Source organism: Drosophila teissieri, chromosome 3L (assembly GCF_016746235.2).
Source record: "Drosophila teissieri strain GT53w chromosome 3L, Prin_Dtei_1.1, whole genome shotgun sequence".
NCBI classification, from domain to species: domain Eukaryota; kingdom Metazoa; phylum Arthropoda; class Insecta; order Diptera; family Drosophilidae; genus Drosophila; species Drosophila teissieri.
The window spans coordinates 14,074,471-14,094,942 of NC_053031.1; the positions used below are offsets into that span (position 1 = coordinate 14,074,471).

Here is a 20,472-nt window from a genome sequence, read left to right on the forward strand (position 1 = left end):
AGATCATTTGAATAGGCATTATAAAAAAATCTCGTTACCTTCTTACCTAATATTTTAATTAATGATTTTAATATTATTTATAAGCTCTTAATGAAGCATAGATTTATTTTAAGGTATTGGTTGGTTAGGGTATTAAGTCACCTGGCATGAGTCTTCGTTTTAAGTTTCGTGTTCTTCTTTTTGTGTTTGGCTGTTTTTTGTTTGAAGGTTTCACCTGGTGTCGATGGAAATGTACACGTGCTATATGGTGGGTATGGAATATATGGTCGAGGGAATCGTTAAGGAAGAGGGTGTAACCCGCAAGGGGTGGGGGCTTGTGTGTGGCGCGGAGGAATGGAGAAGGCCAAACTAGACTGTCGTCATGATAGCGCCACCCCTAATCCCCTCCTTCTTCTAGGACTTTCTAATTGAATTTCTTGTTTTGACCTGCAGTTGTGACCCTGTCTTATCAATTTTCTCTGTGGGTATGTGTTGAATTATGTCATTCCAACTGCGTCATTGTGTCTGCTTGAGGTTATCGATTATTCCTTCTCAGTTATGACGAAACTCTTTTGTACGCTAGAAATTGCTTTTACCTCCTTCACTATTCCCCACTCACTGGTTTGCTTCCGTTGCACTGAAAAAAATATAGGCATAACTAAGTCATAACATAGTCATGAACGAAATACAGCAATCCAAATATTATATGTCTATCTTTCCGAATCTATAAGAAATTTATCTGATTCGAAAGTGATAAACTAAAGTGTCATAAATTTAAACTTAAGTTTAAACTCATAAGTTGCCATTGAACAACCGATTTGGTTATGATTCTCCTTGTGTGCTCATGACTTGCACAACGATGACGTCATTGTTAACCCCGGAGCTTTCACTATGTTCACCTCCTGCTCACCGCCACGCCCCCTTTTGGCAGCACTCCACTTAGATGTCACCGCCCACTTTTCAGCCCTTTTGAGCAGCCTCAACGTCAAGTCAAGTCAACTTATTTCCATTTCCATTTGATGCTTGATGCGGATTTTCACCGACTAGTTGGAGAAAGTTTGTTTTTCGAGAGCTTTTCAAGCTAGTACCGCTGTCCTGCCACGCCCCCTTGCCCTAGCATCCTCAATTTGTTTGCCTCTGTGGGTTTTATTATTGCGGAACGAGATTATTTATTTTTTGTCATTGAAGTGATCTAATTAAAGTTTGTGTCGGCCCGAAAATTATACGCGCCGAAAAAGGGGTAAGAAAAGCGAAATTTGTTTTCAGCGAAAGTTCGGGGGCGGGTCACCCCATTTGAAGGTGCAACTTGTTTTCGTTTCCGACGACCGAAAGTTGTTAAAAGCCAAAAAAGTAATTTATTTCAGTTTTACTGCCTTCATCTCGTAGCTGTCTCTGTGTGTGTGTGTGTGTGTGTGTGTGTGTTTCAGCCTGCAAATGTAATGAGATGTTTTGACCCGCTAACTTGGTCCTTTCTTCTAACCCCATCCTTCAGCCTTGTGGATGCTGATTTGGTTTGAAGCCTTGGCCAAGTTCTCTTGGCATCGGCTGCTTGATAATCTGATTTTTCCATTTTTCGTCCTTCTTCGCTTTTCACATCGAAATGGGTTAACTTTTTCCGTTGACTCGTGGGTTAAGTTTTCACATAGCCCAACCGGGCTAATCAAAGTTGGAAATCTGTTTTGTTGGATTACTAATAGATTAAATGGAATGACAAAGATGGGATGACATGATATTTGGAATATATCGATAATGTAATTCTTGATAGGTATCCAAGGGTTTTTGATTCCTAACAAGAAAACCATCGATTTGTGTGTCACTCAAAATTAATCTTTTGTAATTTATTACTTAAAACTTTTAAACTTTAATACGCTGCCTTACTTACTTTGGACAAAATCCTTGTTGTAAATACACAAGTCATATTATTCATTCTTTTGGTACGATTTATTTTTTAGAAGAACACAATTTATCGATTTTCACTTTTATATTTACAATATTACTTTGTTTTTCTTCTTTTCTTTCGGTAACTTAAGTTTGTATTTAAATATTATTCATATTTAATATGTATAAATCGAAGCAGATTCTTAGTGTATACAGTAAGTGTATAATTGTTTCATTCTCTCATTAATTTTCAATGTAGATAGCTTCGAAAATCTGAAATTCAGTATCTTAAGCGGCTAAAGTTATCGATAAACATTATTTGCTGTTGTGCACTCCACTCGGAAACAGTTACATATAGTAGTTATATTTAAATTGGTATTTATAATACACGTACTGTGGGTAAAAACATCTATACAAATATGCTTAGTTGTTTGTGTTTTAAAGACCTCAAAGTTAAGTACAGACAATGAGTATCCTTAAACCAACTCAATATCCGTTTCAAGATCCAAAATTATTGTACCACATTTAGAATATAAATGGTTGTATATAGGTAAATATACTTAATGTATATGTGTGTTTGTAAATATCAGCAAATATTCCAGTAGAGTCTCTATATAATATATGTTTTGGATTGGGTTTTCAAATCTTATACAACTCAGGTCTTGGAAAAATAAGAGATTACAAAAGTTGGTTAAGTGATAATTGACAGGATTTGAATTAATAGACATTAATCGAAATAATCGGTAATCGAACTAATCGAATTCGTTTCTTCTACTATCCTTTCACTTTAAAATAAATAACTTAAACGAGTTACGAACCTAAATAGAAATTGGTTTATCCAGTTTTGTCATGAGCGAGTCAAGCTCTAGCTATTTACAATTTCCCCCCCAATGTATAATCCTTAACCCTCACTCCTCGCCCTCGTATCCCAGACACCACAACTGGGACAGGGGCACGGCTGTGGACTAGCTTCCCGCCACACCCTCTTCCTTTCGCGGTCTCAGGATGAAGTTGAGGTTGTAGTTCGTGTTGACCGCATAGTAGACATTCGCATTCTTCGGCATGACCAGCTCCTTATCGGGTAGGACCTGCGCCAAGGTGTACCTATCCGGATCATCCTCCAGACCCAATTTAAGCATAGCATTCCGGATCACCTGCGGCGTGCGCTCGTTGTTTCCCAGCATAATACTCTTGTACAGCACAATCCCGTCCAGCTCGATGTTGTCCGTTTCGTAGGTCACTCGAATGATATAGAAATCAGGAGCAGACTGAGGGGTTCCACTTGATGGTTGCACCAGTTGAGCATTGATATGAGGGGATCCCCCATTTGTAGTGCCATTTCCGTGAGATTTCAGGCCATTTCCCATGGACTGAGAGTGTGTCAGCTTGCCAGACTGCCGACCGCCAGAGTTACTGGAGTCCAACGACAAATTGGACACACTACTCGAGGCGGACATCAAGGAGGCGTGCTGATGGTGTGCATCCCGATCCAGGGAGTTATGCCTGGAGCTGGTACTACTGTTTAGTTCGCAATAGAACTGCGATCCCGCGCCGCTGCTCGAGTTCGAGTGTATGGAGTCAGTCTTCCGGTGGCCCATTATAGAAGCCGTCGACGAGGCGGTCGTGTTTGTTAAAGAGGTGTTGGTGCTGATCACCGATTTCCGTGGCGCTGGCGGTGGTGGTTCCAGTCGGCAACTCAGCTCAAAGGACTCGCGCTCGTCAAATACTGGCATTGAGTTGAACCAATGATCAAAGAGGGCATCCGCCTGGAGATTATATGTATTCGCTGCTCCCTGGAGTAACTTGATCTGGGCCAGAACCTCGAACTCCTTGCGCTTCTTGTCGAAGTTGATGAGCTTATTCTCGGTGAGGTAGTCCGGATTGGCCGTATGGATCATGGTCAGGTCCGTGAGGAATGTACCCAGATAGGGTATCGTGCCATGGGATGTTTGTGTACCCAAATTCAGAATAAGCTTCTGCAGATGCCTATCGCTCTGGTCACTGCCTGGATCCGGATTTTTGGCCGTTCCCTCTCGCTTCAGCACTTCTCGCAGAGTCCAAGCATTGTTATCCTCCGAGCAAATATTCGCCAGCTCCGTAAAGACTTCCATCTATAAGTGGAATAAGGAAACAAATTAGTATGTTAGTTTGTGTGTGTAGTAACACAACTTACCCTTTCTTTAGGCAGCACTTCCCAGATCTTGGAGAGGCGGTATATGGAATTGGAGTTTAGAGCCGAAATGATGGCCTTGAGCGAACTAAAGTTTTTGAGCATGCGCAACTCCTGGGCAATATCAATCCATCGTGAGATGTTCAGAGCGCGCTCCTGATTTTTAAAATGCAATTGTTTATTACGAATGTAGAGTGCAGAAAATCATGTATAATAAGAGACACCCACCTGAGGCTTCAGGCGATCAATCAGGATACTAGACACCACGCGGAAGAGCACCGCATTGAACTGGTTGATGGTGGCCACCACAGTCTCGGATCCACCACTATCACGTCGTGCCCACGTGTGTCCAAGGCACTGGTGGGGAATCAGTCGCTTAAAGAGTTCCGTATCCATACGCGTCAACTGCTCAGCAAAATGCCGAACGGGCACGTGCGGAAAACGGTATGCCTGCAGAAAGTGGGTAGGTCCACGGTAGATCGGCGATAGGTACAGGCCATTGAACTGATCCGTGAGGTCATACGAAGAGCCATAGTGACTGGTGATCATGAACTCCTGCATCTGTGGCGAGCCCGCTGCGGATAGCCAGGAAAGACCATTGCTCTCCGTGCCACCGCTACCGCCTCCATTTCCATAGACGGACTGCCGGATGAGCCGCTCCAGACGACTCAGCACCTTGAGGTGCAGATCGGATCGTTTCAGACGCTTGGTGGCAAAGGCCAATATCTGTGGGTAAACATATATAATCAATAAATATGAATTTTACCATTGTGTGTCATTTATATTACCTGTTGCAGGTTATCCTCGTGCCAATCCTCCGGGAACCCATCCAGCCAGACGTGCAGCGCTGAGACTAGGGTTTTCTTGTGCTGCTCGTGAATGGAGGCGTGTGGATCGTAGGCGGGATCCATGACTTGTCCATTCTGCTGAGACTGCTCCAACTCCTCCAGGTGCTTCTCATGCAGCGCATCGTACCGCTGCGTCAGCAGACTGAGCACCTGCTTGGGCGTGGAGAAGGTGCGGTAGGTGGACAGGAAGACGTTGATGAAGGTGGACTCCAGCTCCCCGTCGTCGGTGGCTAACGCCTCCACCAGTCGAGCCAATGTCGCCGCCTTTACGAAACGCACTCGTACCGTCTCCCACTCCAGATGGGAAATCTCATCATCTGAGTCCTGCAAGAAATGAAAATAACATCGTAGAAGTTTTATAAACCTTTCAGATATAGATAGATATTTCTATCTTCAAATTGAGCTGCCAAGCCATTGCAGCTGACTAGGTAATTGATATTGGGGATTACTCACATTGCTGGCTGTGGGCGTCGGTCGGTGGTATCGCACTTTCTTCAGGTAAACGGTGAAAATTGCATTCTTCTCGTGCTCTTCGCCCCAGAGGCGCCACGTGGGCTGCAAGGTAATGGAAAAAGAAAAGTGGATTAGTCTTGCTGGCAGTGATTGCTTTTTATTTTTGGCTTAAGCGTTCAACGACTGAACTTTGTGTGGAAACTTGGGCTTAACAGCGTGAAAAGTTGTATATCTAGGGAAAAATTATAAAACTTAATCAAGATTTAGAACTTTCGATGAAAGCAATAAAAGTATTATTAAATAATTCATAAGTCTATGTCAAAGTCAAAGATCACGGCTTATTTATAGCCTATCAAATGTATCATTCGCCTATATTTAGCTTCAGTTTCCGACGTATTTTAATTTATTTCCCCTTAATACGCGAGTTCAACAATTCTTAAATATTCCCAATATAAACATTAAGGCTTTCGATTTTTGCACATTGTTTTGAATGTGAACAATATTTGTTTTTGTGGAAACTCGCTTGTCTGGCATTTCCATGTCCATTTCCGTTTCGTGTGGCATCTTTGGCAATGTTAAGGCCCAAACAACATTTGTTCATGTCTGGTCGTGGTATTTTAATTGATACATAAATTCTTTGCTAATTTGTTGGATAGAGCACAACTAAATGTGTTTCAAAAGAGCTGAACATGGGAATTTTTAAATTTGTTTGGCCTAATTGGAAATGAAACAAGGAATTTATAAAAGTCTGAAAAATTGCGCAATTTCAAATTTCAGATCGAAATTGCTCGTTCAAGCTTGTAGACAATAAAATGCCAACTGCAAAGTTGTCTTTTGGATCAGTTTCACACGCATATAGTACATATTTATACCACTTATTTCCCAAGGCCCCATGCCTCCGGAAAATGCCCAACATATTTTCGCTTAATCAACGTCGAAGCATTTAAATTCTAATTACAAAATGCCTTCTGTGTTTATGTAAAAACTATGTAAATACTCGTAACACACGCAGACGAGCCCACATAAATGAGTGCATAAGTATTTCAATTGAAATTTACTCGCAGCAATGCCAAAAGCGTGAAAAAGCATTAAACGAGAACTGAATGAATAAACGAGCAGCAACAACAACAGCAAACACACATGGAAAAGGCACGCAAAGTTCGGCTGTGAGTGTTGGTGGCGCCCCCCAATAATAAACAGCAACAAAAGTTACAACAAAGGCGTGGATTAACACAAGTCGCTAAAAAAAGATTTCTCTACAGACAGAAAAAATAGCGAAATTCCTTAGTTAGGTCCTTAGGGTTCAGGCTCAGTTCCTAAGGAAACTGGAAGATATAGTACTATTCTGTGCCTATTATTAAATTTTGATAACATTATTTAAAAATATGTAACAAAATTATATTATTTGTAAGGGATATCTATCTTTGTATCTTTTGTATTTCATCATAATATCTATATTTTTATAGTACAATTTATCACATGAGCACCAGGTAAACTTATGCTAAATATTATGGTAAAATGCTTAATTTTTCTCTCTGTGCGTGGCGACAATAGCAACAACATCCAGTTGACCCCAAACGAGAATCCGAATAGGAATGCAAAAACATAAACATGATTTGATGGGAGTGGGGGTGGGGTGGTGGTGTAGGGTAAGAGGGGGCTCCACACACGAGCAAGGGGTCATCCATCCTAGACAGACAGACACGAATCTCATGTTGATCCAATTAATTGCCCGCATGCGCTTTGATTACAGCAAAACAAAGGCGAAGCGAATTGCTCAAATGTTTAGTTCACTTTAGGCAGCCAGCATTTCGTAAATTTTTATTGAAGTACTTTAATATTTCGTAAAAACATGGAACTCTACAAAATGAGTACACACTTTTTCAGGCCCCCGGCCCAAGGCGTTAAGTGGCAGACAAGTGGGGGGAAAATTGTTGATGTTTTGTGTAATTGTGCATAAGATTTTGGTGTTTGCGCTGAGATGGATCTGGAAACAGCTGAAAAATTTCCAAATGGCCTTGCAAAAATACAAGACACGATGTGGCAATGTAAGGGCATTAAAAGTGGGCTAATCTAGCCATTTGCATTAAACAAAAAGTGTTGTAAGTACGCTTTTCAATAGCACAGCTATTGAAAAAATGATGTTTGACTAGAGCTTGCTGCTGAAAATGCGAAAACATAAGAAACAAAATTGCAATTGTTTTTATCTAATTGCTGCTTAATGGCTGCTTTCTGTTTTATTTTTCGACTGGCTGATTTACACACACTTCCCCTTCCCAAATTCATTAAGCATACATATACAATGTGAAGGCAACATTTAATCAATTCCGATTCACGATCATCGACGCCGGCAGCGACTTTTCCTTAGCGGCATCTGCCAAAAACTTTGGCCGCTGTTCTTGATTCGCATTGTGGAAAACAGATACATACATATGTACAAACATATAGCGTATAGGTATTTATTTAATTTATTTGTTATTTATTTGGCGTTTTTCGCTTTGGATGCCTTATACGCGCCGTGTTCATTTGCTGCGATCATTGGGCTGTGCTGTTTAATTAATGACGCATTATGGCAGCCCAGTTCAATTCCACATTTGCGTCAAAAGTGTAGGGAATACTAGTACTGCTGCTTAAAAATGATTTAAGGCCATTTATTCGGTAGTAAATCAAGTTATAATGGACATTGATTTACTGCCTGCAAGCTGGAAATTTGACCCAGTACTCCCAGATATTATCGTACAACGGCACATTCAACTTAAGCACTTATCTAAGAAATGCTATGTTTTACTGAAACTTCCTTTCAAAATACGATTAAACGTTGTTGGGTGACAAGTTCAGTCATTCACTTCCGCCTGTGAATCTCACTAATCTATTATTATCACTAAGTTCAAGTTCGTATACAATCAAGTGGTATGTCGTGCTATCAGACACTTTGCTTTGTATTTAAATATAACCGAATTAACTGAATTTAGAACTAAATTAGGTTGCAACTGGATGGGTTTCGAAAGCACACTTCAAGATATTTATAATTTAGAGGAGGAGGAAACTCACAATTGCCACGACAATTTCGCTTCAATTATTTGTCTATTGCCTCAGCTCAGCGCCTTAAATTCTTGCATGCAACTCGAGCAATTAATTAGTGTCAATTAGGCAATCAATTGAGTAAACATAATTAAGCCGGATGTGACTCAGGTATCTGCAACTCGGCGACTGTCTCATACTAAATACAGACAAAGAGAAGCAAAGCATGATTCAAAAATGGCATGAACAAGAAACTTTATTTGAATTATCACTCCGTACCTTTTAAATTTAATGTGCAAGCTAATTTCCGAATGATGAAGCTAATTTCTTTGATTTGTGTATACTATATACACATACTATTATATATATAACATATTTTGTCAGTCTATTTTTAAATCATAGATATTGTAGTATATTATATCATCAATTAGTTAATATGCAATCAACAAAAGCCAATTGAAATTTTGACTAGCAATTCGCAAATATTTTACCCCTTTTACCTTCGTGTAGGTATAGTTTTTGGCGTGCAGGTCCTTGGTTTTCTTGGAGAGATTCCGCAAGGTGGCTCCCGTGCAGGCACACAGGTACTTCAGGCTGGCCACCACCTTGCGCTCGGCATTGAGAACCGCGGACGAGACATCCAGGTCGTCATAGGAGTGATAGGAGCTGTTCCTTCGCGGCTTGGCAGATGCGGATCTGGATCGCCGCTGCTTGGCCTCCTGGTGCTTCGGGCACAAGTGCGTTGGCTCCGCCGGAGTCATGGACTTTTTCCGTTGCCTTGGACAGGTGTGATGGTGATAGTGCCTCTTGGCATCCTTTGCATCCTGCTGCTGTTGTTGCTGCTGTTGCTGCTGGTGGTAGGCGCAGGATTGGCTGGTGGTGTTGTTATTCACCTGCCGCCAGGCATTGCTGAAGTCCGTGTTGTCCAGCGGAGGCATCAGGGCGCGATTATATCCTGACAGGTCCTGCAGCTGATAGGCGCAGGTGTGACTCTTGATCAGAGCGGGCTTCTGCTGGTGCTTTTGGCTATGCGGGCATTTGCAGTTGGCGCGACTTGTGAAATTCTGTTGGTTTAAGTTTTTTGGGGTTTGATTGGAGTTCATTTAGTGTTATTGGCGGGGGTGTTAAACTCTGAAGAGTTTGCTTTGTACTTGATCTTGGTCTCTGGCTGTGGTTCATTGATTGACTGCGACCCTCAACCCACTTGAGCTGTCTTCTCAGTTCGTTCACAGAGCCCCTGACCTTGGCTACGATTTGACTTCGAAGGCATACAAGACCACAATCGAGTGGATTGTTCAGCTGTTTGATGTTTATGAGTTACTCACCCCCGAAAAAGTAAAACTATAAAAATACCCAAAAATAGAAAAAAAAACAATACACCAAACAAACAAACAAACGAAAAGTGTATCTTTGACAAGCGACTTGTACTTCAAGTGGCGCTCACTACTCACTCATCCCCACCATATTTGGTTAATGGGAAGCCTGGGGCAGAATTACGGGCAACTTTTGTTTAACCATTTTGAGATTGTAACATTAACATCGTAAACAACGTCCCAAGTACGACCATTCCGGCCTCCCAATCGGGATGTGCTCAACTTTTACCAGGAAGTTATTACGGCCGACTAGTTTGTTTTCCTTGATTTCGGGTCTTAGTATTTCACGCCTATTGACAGCTGCGCACAGGTTGCGCCTAGGAAATATATTCATCCAAAAATACTCTATCAGTGGAGAGGAACAGGAAAAGTTTCGAACAATAAACAGGCATTTTAAACAATCAAAATCAGTCTACCTTCAAGTCTTCTAAACATATTCAATAATGAATAATAATTAATAAATATGAACTGCATTTTATGAACATTCGAATGATAGCACAAATATCAAAATTAGAATCCTGCTCCACAGAAATATGAAAGTAATCTCAAGCATTTATCCATAAATATTATATGAATTTCCTTATATAAATGGTTGCTTATTTTTTTTGTTTTTGAAGAGCATTTCCGCTTCGTTCAATTCCAAACAAAACTCTGCAATATTTGCCTAGATAAATATTTTCATGTCTGCGGTGTGGAAACTGCGTTGCGCTTTCCTTTTCTCCATCAGTTTTATGGCATTTACCGCGCCGGAGATGAACTGGCCCAGCCCATTTCATGTAGAGTTTAGCCATAAATTCAGGCCAACTCCGAGCATTTTGCAGTTTTGCTCAATTACAGCCATTGCCAATTACATAACTTGTTTCTGGCCAAATTCGTGCGAAGAGAAATGTCATCTGGTCGCTAGGTCTTTGAGCCAGTTAATCTCGGCTACGAAAAAACAAACACCAATTATTCAGACGGGGTCAGCGGAGTGGTCGTGCGTGAGGCAAGGGGAAAAAGGTCGGGATCTGGAAGTCCCGAATCTGGAACGTGCCTCGCGTGGCCAAGAGCGTCAAATTATATATGATGCCTTGAAAATAAATAGGCGGGAAATGCATCAAAGACCAAACAATCAAATACGCATCACGAAAAGTAAATCGAGCACAAGCAAATATACACCACACCACATAAATATATTCGAATGCCGACCGATAATTGAGGCACGTCCGTCTTGCATGCGTCATTTTGTGGAGAAGGACTTGGATTTTCTTTCCCTGAGCGAAACTGTGAACTAGATGCAATCTGAACAGAGCTCCAAAGTCGAGCATGAATAATGCACATGTGGGTTACGAATAGCAATTTATTGGTCGAATTAGTTCTGCGCACTCAACCGTTTTCATATGCAAATTTATATTATGAAAATCTAATATGTAGGATAACAACTGCTAATTGTGAAACTAATTTTCAATGCCTTGATTTGCCTAAATATTCCAAAGATACTACATAGACAGAGGGCCTTCAGTGCTAAAGCTTTCCCACTAAACAATTTGCAATAATAATTTTCCCAGCTCAACAATTAAGTAACGATTACTTAGCAGTTTGCATATAAATTATCATGCAATATTTAAGTCCCACAGCTGGCGATAAGAAATATGCTGGCGAATTCCGCAAGTATAAGAGAGCTACTCCAAGTTACACTTTGAAAACAGAATTGATTAGATTAAATCCTTCAAAGCTTAAGGCCAAACATCTTATTTCCATATATGTACATACATTCATATGATTGTAAATATGCGCAATGCCTAGATATATAGAAATCATTTTTGTTTGAGATGCCTTGGTATAATCAATATGCACATACATTGCACTCGATTCGTACCAAGCCCCAGAACCTAAATACACTCATTTCATTCACGATTATTATTACAACGAATGCCAAACGAGACCGAGAGAGACAGAACACGACTCGGTGTGGAAATGACGATTTGCATGCGGCTGATATTTTACCTTCTGAGTTTGAATGATTCATCGGAAAGTACCCGGCCCGTGAAATAAAAGTGGCAAAAATAAAGCTCATTAAGTAATGAAATATTAGAGTATTATAATGCCAGACGACGGGCAATTGTCAAACATATTCGTGTTTGTGTATACAAGCCCCCAATTATAAAGAAATAACAGCCAAGTATGAGGGGGCGCCTGATTGGACGACTGGACGGCCCACATCATCTGTCTATATATAGAGCAGGTGACCTTTCCTCCAGAAAATCGCGTGGGTGGCGTTTTCTGTTTCTGTTTTTCCGCCCGGGGGGGTTTCTTTCAATTACAGATCTTCGCAAAAATAGCCAGAAACCAAAACAAAGGAGAGTCGAACCACAACATCAAAGCAATTGCATTTTCATTTGGGGTGAATTTATCAACAAACAGATACAGCTGGGGTCATACTTTCGATAGTTTAAAAGCGAAAATATATCTAAAGAAATTGATATATTTGATATATTTAAACATTTTGCTAAGATAGTTTAATAGTATCCTGATTAAGATATTCGCTTTATATGCAAAAGTATTGTAATTGCTATCGATGTAAAACCATTTCCTTGATGATTTTCTATTTCTTGACGGCAATAGATTAGTTTTTCGAAATAAACAATACATTTCGGTTGTCTTGAAAAATGAAAAGACATTTATTTTGACCGCAATTGTAGACACAAATCTCTATTTTTAAATCGACGACCCCTGGCACGAGTTTTGTGAATTGCAGCAACAGAAGCAGCGGCAAAAAACAACGCAAAACAACGGAAAGGGAAAAAAGAGACTGAAACTAAACACCACCACCCTCCCCTCCCCTCTGTCATCCCTGAATGACTGACTGACTAAATGACTGACTGGCTAAATGACTCTGACTGACTGTCAGTTACATGTGACTGCATCCGACGCAGTCGACTTGACAACATTTGCTGCTCCCTCGGTGCACATAAAAAAATTTGGGGGAATTATGATCCAATTTAATTGCACCGGCCTACTAAAGCAGGTTCATCAAGATTTTACATCGTTTTACACAGGAAAAACCCTAACAACAAAGTTTTTAATTATTAAATAATACCTTAAAATCATAATTCTCCAAAAGAAAGAAATCTGCGGGCTATATATGGTTTGGAAAGAATTTTATAAAATATTATATCCCAAATGACATTAGTACCATGTCTCTGTTTTGCTATATAAACGATGCCACATCCTGTTGCCATTTCCAATTGGAATAATCATAATTCATAACCGATTAAACTTTTATTTCACGTGCATGTATCTGTCTCTACCACCGAGCATCCGTCCCGCTCTTTCGGCTATTATCAAACCACATCCGTTGGGCAGCAGAGATGATGTGCAAACAATACAGAAACATATCAACCTAAGCTAAAGCTAAAGCTTGCCACTGAGCCACTGAGCGCATAGCTCCCCACGTAAATTATTTTTATGCATTCCCCCCTCATTCGCCAGTGGGGGGGGGGGGGCTTGGGGGGCAGGAAGGGGGCGGAGCTTTTGTTTTGCATACAATGGGAGCTGATAAATGATTTCGAGGGGCACTCCGCATAAATGGATAATAAAGGAACGAAAATATAACTGGGACTGCAACAGAAATGATCTTTAACTGATTCACTTTCATAACTTTAATTCGTTTTCTTCCGTATTCAAAATTCGGGGAATAAGACAACAAATTATATATGTATATGTTATTCATAACTTAAGAACAGCCGACACGAATGTTTCCAAACATAAGTACATATACAAATTTTAAATGGTTTTTAATTAGCATAAATTCTTGAAGCCCCAAAACAAATCTTCTCACATCTTGGCAGTTCCCATATGATTCATTCAATGCTTGTGAAAATTCCCGACTTTTATCGATTCATATTCCTTCCCCCAACAAGGTGTTTTATTTCTGTACTCCACTTAGGCGTAAAGTTTCCATACCATTGCCTTTCTATCCATAATCATTGTTGACATTTCCTTGTGAATCGACACCAAGACACTACAGTAATCCCTCTCCACACCAAACCAGATCAAGTACACACAGCAACTACTTTTCAGGGTTGAGAGTTCTCGGATAAAAAAAGGTGCGCATTATCGATAATTATCCATGTCGTTGATTTAGGGGCGGGGGTCAATAGTAATAAAAGACAAACCACCTAAAACTGACATGCCCTCACAATGGTTGCACTACAATGTTTTTATCTTATCTGAAGTTTTTAACACAGTGCCAGTGTATTGCAAAAATAATACATTATTATTATAATATTTTGGTAACAAAATCATTGCAATGTATCAACATTCGAGTGACCACTGTAGGGGCAGGATAAGAAGCAATAGATCTTAAGTGCGCTCCTTTCTAATCCTGCCTGATGGATTGCGCTGTTTTTTTTACCATTTGAGATTGGCTTTTGTTCCTTGAGAAATGTTGCTGAGATTTCCACGGATGCGCTGCTGGGGTTTTCCTATCCGTTATCCTCTTCTCGTCGGTTTGCTTTAATTTACACGTCTCCTTTAATGGCTTCTGGTGTTTTATTTTTACACCCAAGTGCAGTTCAGTGGGTGGTGCGGGTGGTGGGGCGGTGTATAAGTAAAAGGCAAGTAAAATCGATATTCCTGCTGCTCTTTTTGTGTTCTGGGCTTCTGTGCTTCTGTGCTCTGTGTGCTGCCCGCTATACCGTTGTTCAGCTTCCTGGGAACGACGATGAGTCAACGGGACATAGAGAAACACACCCAGGAGCAAGCAGTAGAGGTGGGGGGTTGGTATTGGTGTTTGGTTCTCTAGTTAGTGGTAAGTGGTGAATCCTTGGTCCGCGAAGAAGGGTTCGTTGCACTACGTCTATGCGTCTGCCTTGCAATCTCCGCTTTGCTCTCGTGCTTTAGCACGCCTTCCCTACTATTTATTTGTTTTCTTTTCACTTTTATCTCTTTTCCTTTTGCTAATGCTGCACTCGCACACACGTAAACAGCGATTTTCGGGATACCGCTTGCATTTTCATTCGCTTGGCCGAAAATCTCAACATGAGATATCCATGTTATTACAAAAACATTATACAAAATTCACATTCAGGGGTTTATCCACTGGGAAAAGGGGAGCGTAGGGGGCGCAGAGCGTAAAACGCGCGCGAGACACACACACAAAGCTCTCGGCAGAGAGACACGCGACACAACCGCCGCCAACAACAGTCGAAGACGAACTCTGCCCGCTTAGAACAAACGACCGCCCGAAACCCCATCGTCTGTATCCAACTCTCGTTTACTCTCTCCCACTCGCACTCTCTCGCTCTGTCGGGGATCAACTCTCTTCGAATAAGAACACAAGCATTTTCGGGGGATGTTCTTACTCGACGAATGTAACTGTAGCATCCCTGTTGAGACGCTCTGCCAATTACGCTCTCTCTAGCTTTTTCTCAGGTATTCAAGTTTTCGACCGTGGGAACTTCTGGCAAAACACCCACTATGGCTTTACACCTTGCTTGAAGGTATATTGGTTGTAAAACTTCAAACAAATGTGATTGGTACTTTAATGCACAAAAACAAAGCTAATATAAACAATGTATTCTAATATGAGGTTTTTCACTATAGAAAATAGGAAAATACAGTGTTTTCTGTCAATAAACTTATAATTAAACTTTTCCAAAATAAACTGTCATCTTAAAGTGCAATCAAATTAAAATTGAGTACGGTAACATACAAGTCTAAAAAATCAATTTACATTTATTGCTTCAAAACAAATTCTTAGTGATTATTGTCTATCTAAATAAGTTTCCTAAAATAAAATAATTACACGGTATGTAAATGTCGTATCAGAACAAACTTTGCCCATTCTCGCTCTGTTTATGTTTTTTCTGATGAGCAATTGACTGGGTTGTTTGTTTCTAATCAGAACTCTCTCAGCGACTCTCTCTCTCAATGTGTGGTATTTTTCGGTTTTTTTTGGGGCAACTTTACACTGACCCCCACAATAGCATTTGTTTTCATTATCGCTACACATTTATCAATGGAATTTATGGGTCTCCTAAAACTTTAAGACCTGGAGGATTTTTTCCAAATTTTTGATTAATGCCAACAAAGAAATTTAAATAATTTTCTTCCATGTTTTGTTTGGCTTTAGAGGCTATCATTTGACCAACCATCGAAACATGTGAACTGGAATGACATAATTATGGAAATGGGAATACCTGAGTGTTGTCTGCTATTTGGTAACGCTTTAAAGAAAGCTGGCGGGGAAATCAATAAGCAGAAATATTAATAAACGTGCATTTACGTAAGCGCCAATCAAACGATGTCTGTTGTTTTGTTTGTTGCTTGTAGACATTGGATAAATATTGGAGCCCGAAAGCACGTCAATTGATCAATTAGCGAATGCAACAAGTTTAGATACAAAAAGGGGCGGTGATATTTGTTAAGCACTTGGGGATGCTGATAACGAATTTTACATAAAGCGATAAAAATAAATCTTTTAAAGATTGCACACCAAATTGCTTAATGATTTCGGTGTCTAAATAATGTGGTTTAAGCTTTTTGTAATTTACTTGACTCGGTTAGTATGCAACTGAAAACGTGAATATAATTATCGTTTAGAAATTATGGGGTATAATATTTTTTTATGCCACGATATATATACATATACATATGTATGTATGTATATAATATATACACATTATTTTAGATGACAAATTTTTTATTCATGAAAATTATCATGAAAATTAGTCATGAAAATATCGCTCTTGAAACAGTGTTCGTGATAATAAATTTCACAAAAATTATTCTAGTTTCAGTAACACTTAAAGTACATTGTAAATGTATTTGTAATTTGCTATTTCGGAACAAATCCAATCAAAATGTTACAACACATTTAGACCACACTGATTTGGTCTACCGACTATTTGACCAAATAATTAGCAAGCCTGGGCCAAAACCTGCCACACAAAGTTCGGTGCTCAGCGAGATACTTTCAAAATGACTTTCTATGCATTTCCCTGTTACTTTCTACGCTGGCTATAGGCTATATACTAGAGTACATGCACAAGATAATGGGTTAGCAACTCACCAAACTGTCGGCCACATTTTGACTCATTATAGTCTGCAGCGTTGACGATGGCCAGATGCTGCAATTACTTCAAGGTGCGTGCTGCTCAAAATCTGGTGCGATGCAATTTCCGATGGCGGTGTTGTAGATGCTGATGATAATAGTGATGATGACTGGTATCTGTCGGATACGCGCATTTTGGCTTGGCACAGCTAACGGCGAACAAAGACTCGAAAGCACACTCTTTGGGCGGACACGTGTAACGCGTTTACTTATTTATTTTCGTTTGGGGTTGTGCAATTCACTCGGCCAAGCGGATGTATCTGCAAGATACGCGACCAAACTTGCAATCGTATCGACACAAATTTCAAGTTTTCTTTTCCATTTCGTTACCAAACTGCAAGAAAGCGACAAAGCATTCGGGTGAAAACCATTTCAGCTCAATGGAAAGTGCGACAGTAGCAGCAGCCCGTAAATAAAACGGTCAATAAAAGTTTTACAAAAAAAAACGAAGTTATAAAAAATGAACCACAACTGAACGCACACACATTGTTGGCATTCCAGAGGCTTAGAAGCCAAGACCGCGGAGACCAAGCGCCAGCGACCGCCCAGCAACAACTAACCCGCAAAGCCACCGGAATCATATGAATGCGGTTTGAACGTGGCGCGCAACTGATTTACGATATTCGCTGTGGAGCTACAGTGGGACGCGACTCGAGAGTTTTAAATAAAATTCTATTATTCTGTATTGTAAAGCTGCGTTCAACAATGGTAATTTGAGAGCTATTTACGTGCATTTTATAATTGTTTTTAAAACCATTAGGAAAAATTATCACTAATGTCAAATGCACTTCGTGCTGTTTACTAATTAAAATGTTCTTATACTTGTAAATGATCTTTTGTTATCTGTAGTTCTGCGAATTCCACTGTGCCAATCTACAAAAAAGACAGCAGCTGTGGAGTTGACAGCACCCAATGATGGATTTCTTTTTTACGACTCTTAATCGCAGTTGCCCATTTTACTGCGGGGAAAGAGTTGGTCGAAAGATAGCGGCTCGACTCGAATTATTTAGCTAACGCAAAACAAAAACATTAATGAAAGTTTTTTTCAGCAGAGCCGTTGTTTTTGCTAGTTTATGCTTCTACCTGTTCGCATTGGATCGCTGGCTTGCCATATATATATTTATGTGTTCTGAATAGTTCCCGTAGACAAACATACATACATATGTATGTACATGAAAAAATGCGGAAAATGTTTGGTCGGACAATACCTGGGCCAAAGAAAACAAAACAAAACAAACGAAGAACAGGTAGACGAATATCGTCAACTTTAAGAGGCTTGCCAAACGCACAGGGAGAATCGGAGAAAGATACAAAATCTCAGAGATCCGCATTCAGAGAATGCTCAGAATCGATCAGATGTTTAATGTTTCCATGTTTAAAAGAGAGAGGGAACCTTTAAGTCCAGCGAATATCGTAGAAATTGAATTTGTCAAATTTGTAACTTAAAAAATGGTTAATTTAAAAATGCATTAAATTTTACGGACAAAAAACAATTTGAAATATAACTTTCAACGGTTATTCGTTTTGAACTGGTGCATTAGGGTCGCACATTAATATGCTCAATTAAGAAATTTTAATAACTTTTTCAAACAGAGCTAAAGACTCGCATCTCAGTGTCATTAGGGGCAAGTCTGTTTGGCCAAACACAAACAAAACTTGAAAAATCATCAACCTTGATTACCTTGAGCTCTGAGTGAACCTTCTCAAAGCCCCATAACAACAAGAAGCAGATGAGTTGCACAGAGAAAAATGAGTCTGCTATTGTTTCATATTTGTAATGAAGCAAAGAAAAAGATTTTTATTTTAAGTCGAACTAGATAGAATTAAATTTTAAGCGAACTTTTTTCTCTCTGTGCGACTTTAATGCCAAGCTGAGCTCTTAATTACAAGTTTCTCCCCCTATTGCCATATCCCTACACACGACTTCTTCCCCCTATTAGGTTCTTAGAAGCAGAAGACATCATCAATTCATTAGCAATTTAAATTTTAAACAAAAGTTAAAACAAGCTGCTCGACGTCAGCGTTTCGCTCTTTGCTCTCTTCCAATTTTGCCGTTCTGTCAGCTTGGCGAGCTTTTTGCGAAATTGGTAGCTGTTTTTTATTTCGCGTTTCGCCTTTTTGCTTCTTACACCTCCACACAGCTGAGCTGGGATCCAAAAGCGATATAAAAATATTTATATATGTTCCAGAGCCAATGATATATGGGCTATATGGGGGGTTGTTGTTGCTGGCCATTATTGACATATGGAAATTGTGAATCGGAGTTGCTTATTTGCTCGATTGCCACTTATTTTTTGGCCTGGCTTAAACTGAACTAACTCTCTCCCACTCTCTTTCTCCGTTACTCTCATTCGCGCTCCCTCTTTCGATTGCAATCATGATCTCACTCTGTTGTAGTTCTCAGTGTTTTTTGCCTTACGATATCAAATTGCTTTATTAGCCAAAAAAATAAAAGGCCAAAGTCTTTTTAATTCTTAGTTTTTGTTGTTCTGTTTTCCTATTTTTTGGTCAATACCATTTCTGTGATTTCTTCTTTGTCACTTTAACACTCGTTTCGAACGTGTTTTTCGGCGGTAACACGCAAGCAGTTCTAAAATATGGTAGCTTTTGATATCAATTTATCTTCAGATCAATTTGGCGTGTCTCTAGACTTTATTATGTCGTTAAGATAGAGGAAAATTCCGTTATTAACAAATGATTTGGCATGTTCTCACTACTTCGTAGTAAAGTAAAAAGATTTTTTATTTATTAGCTTTCTGACTGCTTAATTCTTAATTCGTCATCTTGGTATATTTTAATTTATTGGTCGTTACTTTTTAGACTTTTACTTTACTTTAATATTGGCTAGCATCCCCATTGGTTTTTCCACGACACATTCACAGTTTTCTAGTTAATTTCATAAACTTTTTTGTTGACTATCTCCTGGGCCAACAACTCAAAAAACACGTTGCAATTGGCAACTGGTTTACAGCTATGCAACGGCAAGCACACACACTCGCGGCAATATCTTTATGTACACACACTTGCGAGCGTCTAGGTAGACACAAACACGAGAGCAAACAAATGTTGCAGGTGTGCAAATGCCAATTTTTTCACTATATGCAGGCGTTTTTTGTTAATATTTTTACATTTATATTTTCGTTTAATTTGCGCAATTAATTGTAATTATTTGATTAAGTATTTTCGATAAACGCAGGGATTTCGTTGTATACCTTTTAGATTTTCATGCTGCTTGACTATATATATTTTTGTTGCTGCCACTTTTGTGCACTTTTTTTCACACACAAACTCGAAACAGAAAATGCCATTAATGATACGCCGTTGTTGTTGTTGTTATTGTTGTCTTGAGCACTGGAAATTTTCGTTACGCTTTGGCAGACATTACGAGCCACGCTCCGCATCCGCGACCCCCAATCCACAACATCCGCAATCCGCCAGCGATGGGATGGCTATATCTATATTGTTGTTGCCGCGGATTTTTGGACTACTGGGATCCGAACTCGGACTCGTCTATCTTTGGTTACACGTACTTTGCGACTGAGGCGAGAGCACCTGGCCAAGCACACGCCGAACTCAAAACTGAAGCTGGTCCCATATCGTCTTTTGGCCAAGAGCCTCCATCTCTCTCTCTCTCGCTCCCTCTCTCTTTCTCTC

The 20,472-nt window shown here is 39.9% G+C and overlaps 1 protein-coding gene across 2 annotated transcripts; it reads right to left on the reverse strand.

The window, feature by feature from the left end:
• Window positions 1-1,978: 1,978 nt before the first annotated feature.
• On the reverse strand, window positions 1,979-20,374 carry LOC122617405 (ral guanine nucleotide dissociation stimulator-like 1). 2 transcript variants are annotated; one of them, XM_043793255.1, is made up of 7 exons: window positions 14,119-14,906; window positions 8,850-9,413; window positions 5,329-5,430; window positions 4,816-5,199; window positions 4,256-4,753; window positions 4,031-4,183; window positions 1,979-3,968 (listed from the first exon to the last, which is right to left on the reverse strand). In XM_043793255.1, exons 1-7 carry the CDS (start codon window positions 14,119-14,121, stop codon window positions 2,823-2,825), a joined length of 2,850 nt encoding a protein of 949 aa, XP_043649190.1. In that variant the 5' UTR covers window positions 14,122-14,906; the 3' UTR covers window positions 1,979-2,822. The 2 variants fall into 2 exon arrangements, with proteins under 2 accessions (XP_043649190.1, XP_043649191.1); XM_043793256.1 differs by lacking the exons at window positions 8,850-9,413; window positions 14,119-14,906 and adding exons at window positions 16,777-17,152; window positions 20,031-20,374 and having other exon boundaries at window positions 1,980-3,968.
• Between the last annotated feature and the right edge of the window lie 98 nt (window positions 20,375-20,472).

Coding starts and splice junctions, on each gene's coding strand:
- LOC122617405 (XM_043793255.1), bottom strand. Junction 5,200..5,328: donor CGACGCCCACAGCCAGCAAT/GTGAGTAATCCC, acceptor CATTTCTTGCAG/GACTCAGATGATGAGATTTC. Junction 3,969..4,030: donor AAGTGCTGCCTAAAGAAAGG/GTAAGTTGTGTT, acceptor TTCCACTTATAG/ATGGAAGTCTTTACGGAGCT.